Raw genomic sequence first — 20,776 nt, 5'->3', positions numbered from 1 at the left:
TGCTCACTGGTACCTCATTATAATCGTGTGGGCATTGCTCTTCAACCAGTTAAATGTCAAGTAATAAATTATTATGATTGAGTTATCCTTAGTTGTATGTGTTTATAATTAATGTAGTTTGTATTCTTAAGTGCTGGTTAGAAATTGTTTGTGTTGTATGTAATTATAAGGGAATTAGGGAAAATGGGGGTTGGAACTGGAAAGGGGTATGAAGAAGAGGGGAAAAGAAGAGAGAAAGATAGAGTGTGAACGAAGTGGTAAAGGGGGGTTATGAGTAAGGAGGGAGGAGAGGGGGGGAGGGGGGGTGGTGAGGGGGATATAAGGGGGGAATTGGAGGGGGGGAAGGGTTAAGGGGGGAAAAATGGGAAAGGAGGGGGGGTTTGGGGGTGGGGGAAAAGGGGGAAGGGAAAGGTAAGCGGGGACTGGGCCTGGAGTATGTGTGACTACAGCTACCAAAAATTAATTAAATCGAATTCTGAGTTCAGGCCCTCTGGAGACCTGGTTCTCAACCGAAAAATCCAGAAGGCCTCCCTCTCTCCCAGTTTCCGGGTTCTATCAAGCCCTCTATTCTGTACAGGGACCTTCTCAATGATGGTCCATGAAAAGTACCTGGGATCTTTTTGGTGTATCACGGAAAAGTGATTGATCAGAGGCGTTGTTAATTCACCTGCTCTTATATCAGCCAGATGTTCCTTTATTCTGACTCGTACCTCCCTGGTCGTTAAACCTACATATTGGAGGGCACAATGTGTGCATGATATTAGATATACCACGAAATTTGACCGGCAGTTTAAGCACAGTCTCTTCTGGAAAGTTTCACCTGTGACCAAGGACCTGAATGAATCCCCCACTACCACTCTTTCACATGCCTTACAGGAAAGATAATTGCATCTAAATGTACCATTAAGTCTTAGCCAGGTTGAGCCACTGGTTTCTTCCTGTTTCAGTCTAGTGGGGGCTATTATGTTACCAATCGTAGGACGTGAACACCCTGAATAAATATCTAGAGCTAGGCCTGGTACCTAGAGGCTTGAGATTGAATAAATTTCCAACCTTCATCACAGATGACAAATCTTTTATTGAGAGGTGGAATGAAAATTTAACACAGTGTTCTTACAAGTTAATGAAATTGATTTGCGAATTTAAGGTAAAGGCCATTGAGGATCTTGGCACCAAAATTAAGGAATTACAGGACGAACTCAATAAGAGAAGTGAGGAACCAAGCTTCTTGAAATTTGATGCCACTCTGCAAAAAGTGTTGGCAGAAGCCAAATCTGTATTATTAGAAGCAAAACGCACGAAATATTTACGTGACTTACAAGATTATAATCTAAATAGAGTCTACGTCTGGAACAGGAGGGATCGTTTTGCCCTAAGAAAGGAACAAAACAAACAAACCCCGTTTTACAACAGGGGCAGAAGGGGCAACAGATCAAGGGCAAATAGAGACAGACGAGTGAATTTTCAAGAAAGTGAGGGGGAATCCTGGGATGAAGGCTCCTCCTCAGGAGAGGATTTAGCAGCACCGGAAGCAACGGTAAGACCGAAGGAGGGTTCGAATAGGCTCCCCCCGATCTTGAAGAACAAAGGGCAGGGCTCAGTACCAACCACTTCACACTACAGGGAAGAACCGACACAACCTAGAATAAGCCAAGGGCCCTCAGGGGACACGGAAAGAGCCCAGATCGAGCAGGTTTTTCAGGTACCCCCAAGAACATCAGAAGGGGGGGGAAGAGACATTCCAGAACATTATCAACAACCGAGGGAACAAAGAAGATACCCCCAAAGAAGAGGACGAAAGAGGGGAAACTACAGGGACTAAATGTTATCAATTTGTCAAGTTATGTATTAAATAAATCTGAATTGGAGGTTCTCAGCTTAGGTTTAACCTTTGTACCAACCATGGACTTTAACCTATTTAAGACCCTTTTGGACGTTAATAAGATGATACGTAACATGACCCTTAAGAAGCATTTCAAGTCAGAAACAAGGGAGTACCACGAATCAGATGAGAGTCCACGGTCCACAGACAATGAGATAGAGAGTGGGGATTGTATGAATTTTCAAGAACTCTGTGACGTTAGAGTCTTGGAATCTCTCCAAGGGGAGTTAGAAGAGGAAGGGGCCAGGAGCCTAAGTACTCCAAAACTAAAGAGCAAATCTTCATTTTACCCCCTACAAAGTAGGGGTCCCCTCTTGGAGAAATTCCAAAAAAGAGTAGAAGGCGATCTAGTCAGGCTCCAATATACCACACAAAGGGGCCAGGAATCCAACATAACACGCAGACAGAAGGAAGCTCTAAATAGCTTGAAAGATAACAAGGGTTTGGTGATAAGATCTGCTGATAAGGGCGGAGACATTGTGGTTCAGGATAGAACCAAATTTGTCCAAGAAGCGTGGAGGCAGCTGAGAACAGAATCAGATTATGAAACACTACAACAGGATCCTACTAGGTCATTCCAGCGACAACTGGTCTCCTTGGTGGATGATGGGGTAGACCTGGGCTTTATTAATCAGGAAACCAAAACGTATCTACTTGTACAGAATCCGGCTATACCGGTGTTTAATCACCTTCCGAAAATACATAAGTCTACTGATAATGTCCAGGGGAGACCAATTGTCAGCGGGATCGGCTGACTCACTGAACATCTTTCAGAATGGCTGGATGACATTCTACAGCCAATGGTAAACAATCTTTGGAGCTTTTTAGCTGAAACAAAACATGTCCTCAATTTACTCACTGAAGTAACTTGGCAAAGCAATTATCATTGGTTAACTGTTGATGTCAAGTCTCTCTATTCCACTATACCCCATGAGAAGGGACTTGAGGCTTTAGAATTCTTCCTCTCCAGATGGTACACAGGGAACCGGGCATTTATTGTGTATGTTATAAGAGTCACTAAGTTTCTTCTTACCCACAACTATTTCCTGTTTGAGGGGGAGTTCTTTCTCCAGAGGCGTGGGACGGCTATGGGGGCCAAGTTTGCCCCCTCGTACGCCAACCTATTTATGGGTTGGTGGGAGCTCTCCCACGTCTTTGGAGAGCGAAACCCCTTCAGGCAGGAGATAGTGTGGTATCGACGGTTCATAGACGACCTGTTGTTCATCTGGAAGGGATCGAGAGAAGATCTGGAAGAGTTTATCAAGGGTCTAAACCAAAACACGGCAGGGATCAGTTTCACTTCAGATGTTCAGGAACACACAGTCAACTTTTTAGATATCACACTGAAGGGCCAGACAGGTCAGAAAATTAGGACTGAAACCTATCGAAAACTGATCTCAGGTAACTCACTCCTACATGCAACAAGCTGCCATCCAAAGAAGGTTTTCAAAGGTGTAGCAAGGGGGCAGTTTATCCGCTTAAGAAGAAATTGTACTAGTCAGCGTATATACGAAGAACAAGCGGACGAGCTCACAACTAGGTTGTTAGAAAGAGGTTACCAAAAGTCGATAGTTACCAAGGAAAGAAATTTTGTCAGTAGAATGGACAGGGCTAAGTTACTTGAACAATCTAAAAGAAGGCCAAAGAATAGAAATAGGAATAGGAGGCAAGATAGGAAAGAGTGGGAACAACTAAAAGAAGGTAGCAAAATTCTGTTTATAACTGATTATTCACGGCAGTACCACCAGATATGCCAGATAATCAAAAATAACTATCAATTACTCTCGGCTGATGATGCATTAAAAGATATAGTGAATGAAGGCATACGATTCGCTTACAAAAGGAATCGTACGATTGGTAACATAATAGCCCCCACTAGACTGAAACAGGAAGAAGCCAGTGGCTCAACCTGGCTAAGACTTAATGGTACATTTAGATGCAATTATCTTTCCTGTAAGGCATGTGAAAGAGTGGTAGTGGGGGATTCATTCAGGTCCTTGGTCACAGGTGAAACTTTCCAGAAGAGACTGTGCTTAAACTGTCGGTCAAATTTCGTGGTATATCTAATATCATGCACACATTGTGCCCTCCAATATGTAGGTCTAACGACCAGGGAGGCACGAGTCAGAATAAAAGAACATCTGGCTGATATAAGAGCAGGTGAATTAACAACGCCTCTGATCAATCACTTTTCCGTGATACACCAAAAAGATCCCAGGTACTTTTCGTGGACCATCATTGAGAAAGTCCCTGTACAGAATAGAGGGCTTGATAGAACCCGGAAACTGGGAGAGAGGGAGGCCTTCTGGATTTTTCGGTTGAGAACCAGGTCTCCAGAGGGCCTGAACTCAGAATTTGATTTAATTAATTTTTGGTAGCTGTAGTCACACATACTCCAGGCCCAGTCCCCGCTTACCTTTCCCTTCCCCCTTTTCCCCCACCCCCAAACCCCCCCCCCTCCTTTCCCATTTTTCCCCCCTTAACCCTCCCCCCCCCTCCAATTCCCCCCTTATATCCCCCTCACAACCCCCCCCTCTCCTCCCTCCTTACTCATAACCCCCCTTTACCACTTCGTTCACACTCTCTCTCTATCTTTCTCTCTTCTTTTTCCCTCTTCTTCATACCCCTTTCCAGTTCCTACCCCCAACCCCCATTTTCCCTAATTCCCTTATAATTACATACAACACAAACAATTTCTAACCAGCACTTAAGAATACAAACTACATTAATTATAAACACATACAACTAAGGATAACTCAATCATAATAATTTATTACTTGACATTTAACTGGTTGAAGAGCAATGCCCACACGATTATAATGAGGTACCAGTGAGCAAAAGCTATACAGTGTTCCGTTCACAGAGCAGATCCATTACAGTATTCTTAGAGAAAGAAAATATCTGCTTAAACTTTAAATTGATGAGAGCCTTGATTGCCCACCCCTAAACCCCCCCCCCCCTTAGCGAAGCACACGCACTCTATACAGTTAAGTAGTAACGCAAGGGGATGTACAGCAAAAGTTCCTGGATAGAGCCATTTAGCTGCATCTACCAGGGATAAACGTACATTGATTGAGTGAGGGCACTTCACTTTGAGTGGTCACATTGGAGAATCCGTCTAACAAGAGGCTAGGGGTTTTGCTAACACACCTCCTCCACGCATATCATTAAAGTGGAAGGCGAAGTAATGCTGTGGAAGCGGAGGGGCACGCAAGCCTATAGGGCGCTACTAGAGGTGTGACTTACACGTCACTTTAGTAAACAAATACACACGCATCCTCGAACAGCTGTATTCAAATCCTTTTTGCTATGAAGATTCATACACAAAGAGACAGTGGGCAATATCGGACCCAGGCAGTCCCAGGTTCCACAACTTTTTCTATCTATTCCAAGATGTTGTAACGTTCAAGGAACGTAAGATATTAGACAGCATTTCATACACGAAGATATGTCGATATATAAATGGGAACAGACAAATGCAATTTTTGGCTATATAAGCAATAAGTCTAATTTTATACAACTACAATTTGTTTCAGTAGTAGATTATATGTGGCGATGAGCACTTTTGTGCGGTCTGGGTGACAGCAAAGGAAAGTTTACAGTTAAAACTTTAAGAGGGCTGTACCGACATCGCCACACCTAATAACAAAAGTGATGTCAGTAGGCAACACAGGTGTCTGATAAATTAGGAAGTTGAACATTGGTCAACTATTAGAAAGGTGTGAATCTCACACCCAATTGAAACACAGAGGTGGGTTTTTAAGTTGTGAATTTACTAACACTTTTAAGCAGGCTAGGATTAAGGCACACGCCGAAACCGGTCAGCCTTTTTGTTCTCTGTATTTCGCTTTATTGTTTATACACTCTTACCCTGGGGTTATTTAACCCTATTGTTAATAATAAATTTTTGTTTTTCAATCGTTTTTTGGTGCTCCAAACTGTCTTTTGCTTGTGAAAGCGGGTGTAACCCTTACACTACCTGATCGATACAACATCATACCTGATGTTTTAAAGCACGTTATTCCAAACAATTTAGGAATGTTAGGTGATTTATGCCCTTTATGGATTAAAACCAGACTCTGCATCAACTATGTAATTTTCCGTGGGAGTTTTGCCATGGATCCCCCTCCGGCATGCCACAGTCCAGGTGTTAGTCCCCTTGAAACAAGTTTTCCATCACTATTGTGGCCATAAAGAGTCCCTGTTGGTTTTAAAGTTCGCCTGCCTATTAAAGTCTATGGCGGTTCGCCGGTTCACGAACAGTTGCGGAAGTTCAAGTCTGCCGTTCGCGAACCAACATTTTTAGGTTCGCGACATCACTAATTATAATCTGTGTAACAAGCTATAAAATACATTACTATGTATAACTACCAGTGTGACATTATGTAAATGTGTTATAATCTGTATATTAAGATATAACAAACATTACTATGTAAACCTACCTGTGAGACATTATGTAAATGTGTTATAACCTGTGTATAAAGCTATGCAATGCATTACTATGTATACCTACCAGTGATACATTATGTAAATACATTATAATCTATGTAACAAGATATAACATACATTTATATGTATACCTACCAGTGATACATTATGTAAATACATTATAATCTGTGTAACAAGATATAAAAATAAATTTCTATGTATACCTACCAGTGAGACATTATGTAAATGCATTATAATCAGTGTATCAAGCTATAAAATACATTTCTATGTATACCTACTAGTGAGGCATTATGTAAATGCATTATAATCAGTGTATCAAGCTATAAAATACATTTCTATGTATACCTACCAGTGAGACATTATGTAAATGCATTATAATCTGTGTAACAAGCTATAAAATACATTTCTTCACCTGCACCTGAAACTGGAGACCTGACCCATTCTCTCTCAATGACACACATCCCATAATGGTTCACATGCAAGTACCATGTAGCATAAAATTGCTAATTTATCTTATTGTCTATAGTCATGAAAACAATATTATCAGTAGTTTTCATTCAATGTGTATTGTTTCAAATCTATATTTTCTTATTTTTTTTAGACTTTGATCAGTGTATTGGACTATACACCATACGTCATAACGGCTATATTTTGTGGACATCTAGGAAAGGTTGAACTAGATTCCATCACGCTTGCTCATGCTGTAGGTATATCTTTAATATCTATATAATTACTACATTTTGCATTACATTATGAACAAGAAAATTGCTACCATAACAATGATTTAATGACCTGCTATTTTACATAATTATGAAAAAGAAAACTACTATCACATTTTCTGCAAGGCAGGTTATGTATGGGCTAGCATATATGCTTTGTACTTATTAATAGTTATATTTTCACTTCATACAAAATGAAGAAAAATGTACAAACATACTTGCAGTGTATATAGTGTACTTTTTAGAATATGTAGTTTATAGAAAATGATTGGCTCAAGTTACTTAAACACTTTGCATACATAGTGTTACAGCTAATTGGTATATACACACATACACACCTCGTAATTACAAAGTTTATCTGCCATCTTGCAATAATTAATGTGCTAGTTGAGTGTAATGTTTAACGAATTAACACCATATTTGCTGCAATTATTTTTACAATAGCCAAAATTCCCACCACCACTTATTTGGAGGAGCCAGTCTTGAGTTTTGTTAGAAGTAAACAAATCTATAATTGTTCTGCAGTTCCTTCACTGTCTGAACCTTCCTGCTGAGGCCAATTTGTGACAGATATGTAGCAAGGGTGAGGTATATGAACCTTGCCAATTCTTTTCACATAAATTTCACAATTAAAGTACAGGAAAAGGCAGCAAACTATGTAATACAATTATAATGCACAGTTGTTTTATTACAAACATTTCATATTAGAATATCAGAGGGTTTTCATATCCATCCAATGTATTTTTTATTTATTTATTTAGTTGCTTTTAGCAACCTGTCATAATTAAATGTCAAAAATGTGTTTTCAAGCAAGAGTGTAAATTCTTGGTCAAGTAGAAATTCCTGGTGTAAGCTAGCTCCCCTAACCAGTTTTAATCTTTTGTTTCTATTTGAACTAAGGCTTAAAAGCCCAAAATAATACTCACCACTGCAGCAAGCTTGAGAATAAATGCTTAGAGCACTCATATGTCTTCAGAAAGCTGAATGTTGACATTTTAAATAAATAACTTTGAAGCAACATTTTTAGTAGCCATGATTTCTATCTGGCTAGTTCCTCCTTAACAATGAGGGTAGTTTCTCAGTGACTGACATCTTTTTCATCAGTAAACTTCACTGTCTACTAGCTTTGCTGGTCATGAAAAACAAAAACATTATTTGCAATAGCACTAGGTGCATAAGTATGGATGTTATTGTAAGACACTAGTCAGATAGCAGCAGCCTGTACTTGCACAGTAACCTACAGGTTAATGGCTGCATTTCAGCAATTATGGACTGTGATCCTCTGAGGTTATAAATGTATAATATCAATATTTATACTTAGTTTATACTTAGTTATTAGTTTATACTTAGTTATAGAGTAGAGATTGGAAACATTAAATGTCAGTTCATGTTCCTATTTCACCCAGAATAAAATAAAATGTGTATTGTTGGATGAATTGGTTACATCTTCTGCAATGGAACCCCGGGGTATGCTTCTCCATGGATTCTAGCACCTTGGGAATTAACAGGGTCAACTAATTAAAGGTCTGTTTGTTTAATAAACTTGTTTATGTGTTATAAACAATTAACTAAACAGACTCTGTGCTACAACTGTAGGAACTTAAAAAATAAATAAATACATTAATTGGAAACTGAAGAAAGCGACATACACATTCATAATTCAATGATGATGCACATTATCATTCAGACACGTTATATAAAGAAAACATTTTAATTGTCAAATTGGTAGTAAATACACAAACAAGATAATACAATCTATACTATAATTGCATTTGTAATGCATCTGTCTGTGTCGTCAGTTGCTCACGCATCCTCAAAAGAATGTTGACTGCCCTTGCAGCCAAAAGAATCCACCTGGAGGCAAACCCGAAGCCTTAAAAAAAAACACGCAACTGCAAGAAAAAATGAAAAAACACGTAACTGCCCGCAATAAATAAATAAAAAACATGTAACCGCCTGCAGGAAGTATAACAAATAAAAACCTAACCTCCGGCACAAAGTATTAACGAATACCTAACCTAAACTGCAAACCCCCACATCGCAAAATAATAAAGTAATTAACCCCTAATCCACAAATAACATAATTAAAATATTAACCCCTAAACCGCCAACCCCCCACATCGCAATAAACCTAATTAACCTATTAACCCCTAAACCGACAAACCCCCACATCACAATAAACCTAATTAACCTATTAACCCCTAAACCGACAAACCCTCACATCATAATAAACCTAACTAACCTATTAACCACTAAACCGCCAAACCCCCACATCGCAATAAACCTAATCAACCTATTAACCCCTGAACCGCCAACCCCCCACATCGCAATAAACCTAATCAACCTATTAACCCCTAAACCGACAAACCCCCACATCATAATAAACCTAATTAACCTATTAATCACTAAACCGCCAAACCCCCACATCGCAATAAACTTAGTTAATCTATTAACTCCTAAACTGCCAACCCCCCACAATGCAAAAAACTAATTTAATTAATAAGCCCCCTAACCTAACACCCCCTAAATTAACCCAATACTAAATTACACTTAAAGGGACATTATACACTCATTTTTTCTTTGCATAAATGTTTTGTAGATGATCTATTTATATAGCCCATAAAGTTTTTTTTTTAGATAAATGTATAGTTTTGCTTATTTTTAAATAACATTGCTCTGATTTTCAGACTCCTAACCAAGCCCCAAAGTTTTATGTGAATACCGTCAGCTACCTTCTCCAGCTTGCTCCTGTTTGTGTAAAGGGTCTTTTCATATGCAAAAGAAGGGGGAGGGGGGAGTGCCTTATTTCCCACTTGCAGTGGGCTTTCCAGCTACCTTTTCAACAGAGCTAAATTGACAGCTTCTATATAAGTTTTTAAACAGTTTTATACTGGATTTTTATATCAGTATCTGTGCATATTATTCTTTATAGTAGTGTCTTTTACATGCAGTTATATGAAAATGAGTGTATACTGTCCCTTTAAATAAAACATTAACATTAAATTACAAAAAAAATCTCAAATTACAGAAAAAAATAAACAAAATTATCAAAAATATGAAAAATAAAACCTAATCACTATCGGCTAGATTTAGAGTTTTGTCGGTAACGACCCGCGTATCTAACGCTGGCTTTTTTCTGGCCGCACCTTTAAAATAACTCTGGTATTGAGAGTCCACAGAATGGCTGCGTTAGGCTCCAAAAAAGGAGCGTAGAGCATATTTAACGCAACTTCAACTCTCGATACCAGAGTTGCTTACAGACGCGGCCAGCCTCAAAAACGTGCTCGTGCACGATTCCCCCATAGGAAACAATGGGGCTGTTTGAGCTGAAAAAAAACCTAACACCTGCAAAAAAGCCGCGTTCAGCTCCTAACGCAGCCCCATTGTTTCCTATGGGGAAACACTTCCTACGTCTGCACCTAACACTCTAACATGTACCCCGAGTCTAAACACCCCTAACCTTACACTTATTAACCCCTATTCTGCCGCCCCCGCTATCGCTGACCCCTGTATATTATTTTTAACCCCTAATCTGCCGCTCCGTAAACCGCCGCTACTTACATTATCCCTATGTACCCCTAATCTGCTGCCCCTAACACCGCCGACCCCTATATTATATTTATTAACCCCTAATCTGCCCCCCACAACGTCGCCTCCACCTGCCTACACTTATTAACCCCTAATCTGCCGAGCGGACCGCACCACTACTATAATAAAGTTATTAACCCCTAATCCGCCTCACTAACCCTATAATAAATAGTATTAACCCCTAATCTGCCCTCCCTAACATCGCCGACACCTAACTTCAATTATTAACCCCTAATCTGCCGACTGGAGCTCACCGCTATTCTAATAAATGTATTAACCCCTAAAGCTAAGTCTAACCCTAACACTAACACCCCCCTAAATTAAATACAATTTTAATCTAACGAAATTAATTAACTCTTATTAAATAAATTATTCCTATTTAAAGCTAAATACTTACCTGTAAAATAAATCCTAATATAGCTACAATATAAATTATAATGATATTATAGCTATTTTAGGATTAATATTTATTTTACAGGTAACTTTGAATTTATTTTAACCAGGTACAATAGCTATTAAATAGTTAAGAACTATTTAATAGCTAAAATAGTTAAAATAATTACAAATTTACCTGTAAAATAAATCCTAACCTAAGTTACAATTAAACCTAACACTACACTATCAATAAATAAATTAAATACCTATAATTATCTACAATTAAACCTAACACTACACTATCAATAAATAAATTAAATACAATTCCTACAAATAAATACAATGAAATAAACTAACTAAAGTACAAAAAATAAAAAAGAACTAAGTTACAAAAAATAAAAAAATATTTACAAACATTAGAAATATATTACAACAATTTTAAACTAATTACACCTACTCTAAGCCCCCTAATAAAATAACAAAGCCCCCCAAAATAAAAAAATGCCCTACCCTATTCTAAATTACTAAAGTTCAAAGCTCTTTTACCTTACCAGCCCTGAACAGGGCCCTTTGCGGGGCATGCCCCAAGAAGTTCAGCTCTTTTGCCTGTAAAAAAAAACATACAATACCCCCCCCCAACATTACAACCCAAACCCCCCTTAAATAAACCTAACACTAAGCCCCTGAAGATCTCCCTACCTTGAGTCGTCTTCACCCAGCCGAGCCAAATTCTTCATCCAAGCGGTGCAAGAAGAAGTCCTCCATCCGGTAGAAGTCTTCATCCAAGCGGGGCAGAAGAGGTCTTCCATCCAATTGAAGTCTTCATCCAAGCGGCATCTTCTATCGTCATCCATCCGGAGCGGAGAGGCAGCATCCTGAAGACCTCCGACGTGGAACATCCATCCTGGCCGACGACTGAACGACGAATGACGGTTCCTTTAAATGACGTCATCCAAGATGGCGTCCCTCGAATTCCGATTGGCTGATAGGATTCTATCAGCCAATCGGAATTAAGGTAGGAATATTCTGATTGGCTGATGGAGTGGAGTAGCTATATTAGGATTTGTTTTACAGGTAAGTATTTAGCTTTAAATAGGAATAATTTATTTAATAAGAGTTAATTAATTTCGTTAGATTAAAATTATATTTAATTTAGGGGGGTGTTAGTGTTAGGGTTAGACTTAGCTTTAGGGGTTAATACATTTATTAGAATAGCGGTGAGCTCCAGTCGGCAGATTAGGGGTTAATAATTGAAGTTAGGTGTCGGCGATGTTAGGGAGGGCAGATTAGGGGTTAATACTATTTATTATAGGGTTAGTGAGGTGGATTAGGGGTTAATAACTTTATTATAGTAGCGGTGCGGTCCGCTCAGCAGATTAGGGGTTAATAAGTGTAGGCAGGTGGAGGCGACGTTGAGGGGGGCAGATTAGGGGTTAATAAATATAATATAGGGGTCGGCGGTGTTAGGGGCAGCAGATTAGGGGTACATAGCTATAATGTAGGTGGCGGCTCTTTGCGGTCGGCAGATTAGGGGTTAATTATTGTAGGTAGCTGGAGTTTTGTCGTTAGATTTCTAACGCTCACTTCAGACACAACTCTAAATACCGGAGTTAGAAAGATCCCATTGAAAAGATAGGATACGCAATTGACGTAAGGGGATCTGCGGTATGGAAAAGTTGCGGCTGAAAAGTGAGCGTTAGACCCTTTTTTGAATGACTCCAAATACCGGCGGTAGCCTAAAACCAGCGTTAGGAGCCTCTAACGCTGGTTTTCACGGCTACCGCCAAACTCCAAATCTAGGCCTTTGAAAATAAAAAAGCCCCCCAAAATAAAAACACCCCCTAATCTAAATTAAACTACCAATAGCCCTTTAAAGAGCCTTTTGTAGGGCATTGCCCTAAGTTAAACAGCTCTTTTACATTTAAAAAAATACTAAGTCCCCCCTAACAGTAAAAAAAAAAACCCACCCACCAAACCCCCCAAAATAAAAAACCTAACACTAAAAAAACCTAAACTATCTATTGCCCCTAAAGGGGCATTTGTATGGGCTTTGCCCATAAAAGGGCATTCAGCTCTATTACAGCCCATTTAATCCCTAATCTTAAAAAAAAAAAAAAAAAATCCTAAAACTTAGCCCCAAATAGTTACCCACTGTTCCTGAAGTCCGACAGAGAAGGTCTTCTTCCAGGCGGCTCCATCATCTTCTCTCTCATCCAGAGTGAAGGTGGCGTGGAGCAGAGATGCGGAGCTGGCTTTCCCGATGCACGGATCCTCAGCGGTAGTCATCAGCAGCGGTCCTCAGTGGCATTTGAGGCTCCTATTCATGCGATCGTCCATCGCACACTGAAAATTTAATACAAGGTACCCCATATTTATTGGGCTACCTTGTATTCCTATTGGCTGAAATTTTGAAATCAGCCAATAGGATGAGAGCTACTGAAATCTTATTGGCTGATTTGAACAGTCAATAGGATTTCAGTAGCTCTAATCCTATTGGCTGATTTCAAAATTTCAGCCAATAGGAATGTAAAGTAGCCCAAATTGAATGCGTTACCTTGCATTTAATTTTCAGTTTGCAACATACATCGGATGAAGAGGAGCCTCCACACTGCCGAGGATCGCCGCCACTGAAGAACGCCGCTGAGGACAGCCCCTGAGAAACTCAGCTGAGGACTGCCGCTCCGGATCCACGCATTGGGGAAGACCGCTCTGCACCTACGCGTCGCCTTCGCACAGAATGAAGATAGAAGATGACGGAGCCGCCTGGAAGAAGACCTTCTCCTACGGACTTCCGGAATGGTGAGTACCTATTTGGAGCTTAGTTTTAGCATTTTTTTTTTTATTTTTGGGGTTTTTTGTTTTTAAGGTTAGGGATTTAATGGGCTATAAAAGATCTGATTGCCCTTTTAAGGGCAGTAAAAGAGCTGAATGCCCTTTTAAGGGCAATGCCCATATTTATGCCCCTTTAAGGGCAATGGGTAGTTTAGGTTTTTTTAGTGTTAGGTTTTTTTATTTTGGGGGGGTTGGTTGGGTGGGGGGTTTACTGTTATGGGGTAATTGGTCATTTCTGAAAGTAAAAGAGCTGTTTAACTTAGGGCAATGCCCAACAAAAGGCCTTTTTTAAGGGCTATTAGTAGTTTAGTATTAGATTAGGGGGAGTTTTTATTTTGGGGTGGAGTTTTTATTTTTATAGGGGTATTAGTTTAGGTTTAATTTTTTTATTTTGATAGCTTTATTTATTTTTTCCTGTAATTTTCCTTTTTTTTTGCAACTTTAGCTTGGAGGTTTGTATTTTTAAACATAGACTGCCCTCTGGGCAGGCTTATTGCCTAGTGTTTTATAATTATTGTTCTTTATTTATAAAGCGCCGACAGGTTCCGCAGCACTTTCCATGGGTACAAAAAAGTACAAGGGTGAAAAAATACAATAAAAGACAAAATTTTACAGACAAATACAGGGGGAATTGAGGGCTTTATAAACAAATTATAGTTATCAATGTGTAACCTGTATGAGGATAAAAAAATACATCTGCTGATCAATCCCATTCACAATTTATACACTCATTTAAACTGTTAGTTCGTCTTCAGGGAACAAACATCTTGCTGACACACAACCAAAACCAGCATAACACCAGAGTGGAGTCACATTCTTTTCTAACGGCACATGTTGAAAGTGAAAAGTAAACATTTATGATTCAGATACAGCTTGCAATTAAAAAAAAAAAAAAAAATTCAAAATTAATCCCACTATGAAAATCTGCACAATCATTATATGTGCACACTTTCTGAGGCACCAGATCCTACTGAGCATGTACAAGATTTGACAGTATATAAAGATATGCATTTTGTGATTGGCCAATGGCTGTCACATGATACACGGGGCAGGAAAATTGAAGTTATTTTGAAATTTGTCAGAAAACAAATTACTGCTTATTTGGAAGTGTTATTGCATAGTCTTTTTATTGTGCATTTGTTGATTATGCAAGTCTACTGTAATAGTTAATGGTCCTTTAAACCACAATGCATATCAAATCCATGTGGACAGGGTTATGACTGGTTAGCAATGGTTCTTTTTCTCTGGCAAGCTGAACAATTATCAAGTAAAAAAAAACATAAACCTTTACTTATTTCACAAAACAAAGTCACATTATTTATTGAAATCTGCTTGTCATATATGAAGCTTAGCTGTGCCATTATATTGCGAGCTCTGGAGTAAGGTGGTGCAGTCATTTTTATGGTTTGGGTTGCATGAGGAAGAGCGTTTATTCCAAACTTTCATTTTAGATTACCATTAAGAGACAGCTTGATCCAGGGATTTCCCTGTTTTTTTATTTTTGACTAAGAATTTCAACTCTGCCATGAACGTATTTTTTGCCATTTAATATCAGAAAATAGACATGGCATTAATTTCTAATTTGATGTCATGATGTAAGATGTTTATGTTGAATAGATGTAATTCACAAGATGAATTTTAAAATGCTATCTATAAAGCTGTCTAGGGATGGGCGAATGTGTTTATTTACGAATTCCGATGTTAGAACGTATGTTATTGTAGAAATTCGATTTACATAATAGAATGTTGATAAGAATGAATATTCTTAAAATTCAATAATCTAATGCTATTTACATTTTTTTTTTAATGTTACTTTCAAATTTGAATGCTCATAATTAGATCGAATGTCCACATTTGAAATTTCGAATGTAACATTTAATATAACAAATACTTTTCAGAAGTTCAATAGTTCATGAGGTAGGGAATTTAGTAAATTGATACATAATAGATACAAATATATTAATTTGAATGTTTCTATTTCGACTATTGCATAATTCGAATATTACATTTAAAGAAAGCATTAGAAATACTATTTCAAATATATCAATTCAAATTTTTTCTAATTCAAATTTTGCATAATTTGAATATCACAATTAAAGAGAACATTAGAAATACTATTATAAATATATAAATTTGAATTTTTCTAATTCAAATATTGCATAATTCGAATAAAATTATTTAAAAAATCTAATCGAAAATTATATTTAAAGAAAGCATTAGAAATACTATTACATTAAACGAATATGAGAATGTTGTACAAATATTTGAAATTCGAAACGAACTAACAAATGTGTTCAAATTTGTTTAATTTTTCGAATGTTGCGAAATATTTGCCCATCCAAATTATCTATATATTTCTTTTCAGATTGCTGCAGTGACAGGACAGTCTGTTGGGCTTGGATTAACATCAGCATGTGACACTCTAATCTCCCAGGTACAACAATTGGCTGTGCCGCTAATAGTTTTTTGCTTTTTTATACCTCTGTAACATAATCAGATAACACTAAAAAATCTAGCACACTAAAGAATTGATGACAATCTTGCACTTGTTTTCAGCAGATGACAAATTTTGAACTTTGTCCAGTATTGTCAGTGCATTTTTCCAATGATGTATCTGCCATTAATCCCCTCTGAATGTCATAATTATTTTCTCCGAAAGATCTAATGTGCAAAATTTGTATCCAACAAAATGGTGAATTTTGTTGGGTTAACCAAAAACACAGTTTAAGGGCCCACATGTTAATTTATCTCTTTTAATAGTGCATAATAAGAGCTACAAAACCATATAGCTATGTGTATGTTTTTTAAGGAAATTAAACATAGATATTATTGGTATTGCAGGCAAGTCTGTTTGTTGGGTTATAAATTTGCCTAATTTGTATTAGTGGAAAATAATTTATTATTCATTTTTTAACTTAAATTGATTAGGCAGGTGGTATTTGCATCTGTTTGGTGACCTTGCTTCCATATGTCAGTCAGTATAGCAGGGGTGTAATATCAGTAGTTTTTTTTCATGCGCAAAACCAGTGTAGCATACTTTTTGGGGTACTCAGTAGTAAGTAGATAAGAGGTTTTATCAAGTATTTTTATCACTGGAATTCAATGTGTAAAAATGGCCCTGTAAATATGTCATTAAAGGGACACTAAACCCAAAAAAATTCTTTCATGGTTCAGATAGAGAATGCAATTTTAAACAACATTCCAATTTACTTCTATTATCCAATATGCTTATTTTTTATATATCCTTTGATTAAGAAATAGCTATGCACATGGGTAAGCCAATCATAGGAGGCATCTATGTGCAGTCACCAATCAGCAGCTACTGAACCTATATAGATATGCTTTTCAGCAAAGAATATCAAGAGAATGAAACAAATTGGATAATATAAGTAAATTAGAACGTTTTTTAAAATTGCATGCTCTTTCTAAATCATGAAAGAAAAAAGGTGGGGTTCATGTCCCTTTAAGTATGGAGACTTTTGATTGTGATCAGTAAAACATGAATGGCTCATTAAGTAAAAGGACATTTTTCAACAAACAGATCATGTAAAAAGTGTTGTTGATAAATAATAAAAAGGCTTATTGTGATCACATTGACATTGAAAAGAGCTTGTACTCAGCTGTTAACATTTAAGTAATTATCAAATGATAGATTGTGATCAGCCCCTTAATTGGAACATGCTACCCAAACTCTAAATCCCTTGAAAGTGAAGATGCAGAGCTTCAGTAACCAGCACTTGTAAAAGTGTAAAAATAAGAGAACAGCTTTCAAGTGAGCTGCTAGCAAGAGGAAAAACAACAGCATGTTCAGTAGTATCCAGCAATTTAATGTCCCTTTAAACTGAGGAGGGAAATACGGAGACTTCTCTAGTCAAAAAGGATGATCTTCCTGGAGTCTTTCTGAAGTAATTAATAACTCAAGACTAGTAATCAGAAGCCATCATGAAGTATACCCACAGGTCAAATGAGGTAACTCTAGAGTCAATCACTGGCTGCACCTGCACAGTCTCTGCTGCAACTACTCTGCTAAAAAAATCATTCTTAGCTCACACAGTATGTGAAAAAAATAGGTGGTGTCCCAGATTTGGCCCCTAGACCATAGTTAGCCTACTCAGATCTACAACCATACTTGGGTTCAGCTGAACTCCTTGATATTACATATGTTTATTATTATCCATAATGTATGAAGCTCCAGCATTTTGTGCAGTGCTATAGAGGCCTACATTACATCTAAAAGCCAGACAATACATATAGGAGAAGAAAGATTTTCCCTTGAGCACAATCAGTAATACATTTACTTCTACACTAATAGATATAGGTGAATCTAGGCCAGCGAATATAACTGAGTTTCCTGAATACTGATGACTTGTGTTTACATACAGTAGCTAAGATTACCAAGTGTATTGGTTGCTGGGTATTAATAAATCCACCTTACGTAGCCAAGATGACTAAACAATTTTAAACAACTTCCCAATATACTTCTATAAAGATATTTGCTTTGTTTATTCTTAGTATCCTTTGTTCAATTAGCAGTAAAGCATTACTATTAAGTAGCCAAACACATTGGGTAAGCCAATGACAAGATGCATATACTGCATGTGCAGCGACCAATCAGCAGCTTGCTCCCAGTATTGCATTGCTGCTCCTGAGCCTACCTAGGTATGCTTTTTATCAAAGGATACCATGAGAATGAAGCAAATTATATATTAGAACTAAATTCGAAAGTTGAAAGTTTCATGCTCTAACTAAACCACAACAGAACAAGTATGGTTTTCATGTCCTTTAAATGTAACTGAATTTACCAAGTACTGTAACTATAACAATTTGGGAGATTTAGACTATATACTTGACATATGTATGTATTTTTCAATATCTCTGTTATGTTGCAGTAAATGAACAACAGGAAGACACGCTCCATCTTATAATAATTATGAATTTAGATGTAGAAGTAAAGGCCTTGGGTATTTAACACTTTTTTAAGAGACAATCTAAAGGATAACCACATGTAAACTTTATATTAGAACGTTTTGTCTAATTAAATGTGTACTTGTATACATGATCAGGAATGGGCTGGGACCAAAAATAGTCCCGGACATTTAAAGGTGGAGCAGCCCACAAAAGTTAAACTTATGTCAGCAAAGTAGCAATAATAGACAAGATCTCTCATCTTGCAGCACTTCTGCTTAATAGCCAAATAGACAATGTACTTTCTTTTTTATAAATAGGCAGAATGCAACAGTTTTCCTATTGTTACCCATATTAAGAGAGGGTGAAGCCTCTATATATCAGCAAGGCCGACATAAGAGCACGGCCCACCAGTCATTTGCCCTGTATGCCCTATGGCCAGTCCAGGCATGGATATGATACCTAGGACTATTCATCACAATATGGCATATTGTGCCATATATTATGGCAAAATAATGACAAAACAAGTTTACAAAAAAAAGTTGTAGCTTTTTGTTTACTTAAGGGGACAACAAATACTATTACAAGACATGTCTGTTGTGTTGCTATAGAATAAATTATCAGCTAAGGCTAAATGTTTTTAGAACAAACTAACATCCTTTTCATTGCAATTTTTAAGAGTCAAATTCCAACCACCATTAACCTTTAAAATCAGTGTGCAGACAACAAGGTTAGCCACTGTCATAAAGCTGGTATAAAATGCATGGTTTCAGGGCCGGATTTAAAGCCCAGGTGCCTGTAGACACAAAAATCGGAAAGCACCCCTGCGCCCCCCACAATTCTCGCTCACCAATGTGCCGGCTACCTTAACTGAGATGGGCGCCGGGAGTGAAACAACAGAATTGCTTGTGTGTGCAACATTTTTGTTAACCCAAGACAAACAGGATTACTTTAGAGACCATCTTGGAGTCATTTGATGATTATTAAACTACTTTAGAAGTAATTTGCACATCATCAGACATAATTAGGCTTGTAAAGTTATCAGATAAGATAAAAAAATTGATGACTTCAGAATGATTAGCAAATTACCTAATTGATTACTTCACAAGCATGAACAGCCAGTGAGTGCATCTAGAGTCATCTCATTTAAATATTTCGGCCTGTGGACATACTTCATGGAGTTATCAATTACTTCAGAATGACTCTAGGAAGATCATCCTTTTTGACTAAGGAAGGCAACCAAACGCATTGTGCATGTGCTGGGGAAGCTGGATGCCATGTGATACTTGCAGTGGTCATCTTAGTTAAGGTCGCCGGCTGACCTGTATTTATAATAGGCAGAGACAGGCGACCCTCTATGAGGGTGCCTGTAGGCACATGCCTACTCTGTCTTATTATAAATCTAGCCCTGCATGGTTTTGCAGTTGTTATCAATTCCCAATAATGGAAATATATGTAGCATGGTTAGCTTTGAGAAATTGAGAGGGTGCATTTCAAGTTCTCAGAATGAGAAAATCTTAAATTTTCAGCTTTAATGTCACTTTAATTATCTACGGTGTTGTTAAAGGAAAGGCAATAACAATTTCTTTTTTACCTTTTAAGATCTATGGAGGAAAAAACCTCAAGCTCATTGGAGTAGTCATTCAACGTGGGATCCTTATCCTGTTTCTTTCATGCTTCCCATGTTGGGCAATATATATTAACACTCAGAATATTCTGCTACTTTGTGGACAAGAGCCAAGAGTCGCAAGGTACAGTTCTATTTTTGACATTTTATTTAATATGTACATTTAATTAATATATTTTTATCTGAAGATTAATAAATGATTATAGTGATTGCAAAGTGGCAACTGTCATCAGGGTTGGCTCAACAATGGGACAAAGTTGGTCCAATGGACCTAGGCAGCACTTGATAAGGGGCAGCAAGCTCCCAGCAATATCCTAGGAAACAGGAGAACAAGAGGCCCTTATAGTGTAGTATCGTGAGGACCAATGATTTAATGAGCAATAAGAACAGCTGGGTACT

General features: G+C 37.7%; 1 protein-coding gene across 1 annotated transcript in view; it reads left to right on the top strand.

Moving 5' to 3' along the window:
* The window catches only part of LOC128653831 (multidrug and toxin extrusion protein 1-like), a 185,272-nt gene that overhangs the window by 39,181 nt on the left and 125,315 nt on the right, over positions 1–20,776 (top strand). Inside the window, exons 2-4 of the mRNA XM_053707363.1 lie at positions 6,933–7,034; positions 16,211–16,279; positions 20,353–20,501. Coding sequence (XP_053563338.1) covers positions 6,933–7,034; positions 16,211–16,279; positions 20,353–20,501 — 320 coding nt within the window. The remainder of the gene's footprint in view (positions 1–6,932; positions 7,035–16,210; positions 16,280–20,352; positions 20,502–20,776) is intronic.

This window comes from Bombina bombina, chromosome 3, assembly GCF_027579735.1.
Source record: "Bombina bombina isolate aBomBom1 chromosome 3, aBomBom1.pri, whole genome shotgun sequence".
NCBI classification, from domain to species: domain Eukaryota; kingdom Metazoa; phylum Chordata; class Amphibia; order Anura; family Bombinatoridae; genus Bombina; species Bombina bombina.
This window is presented reverse-complemented; position numbering and strand designations above follow the sequence as displayed.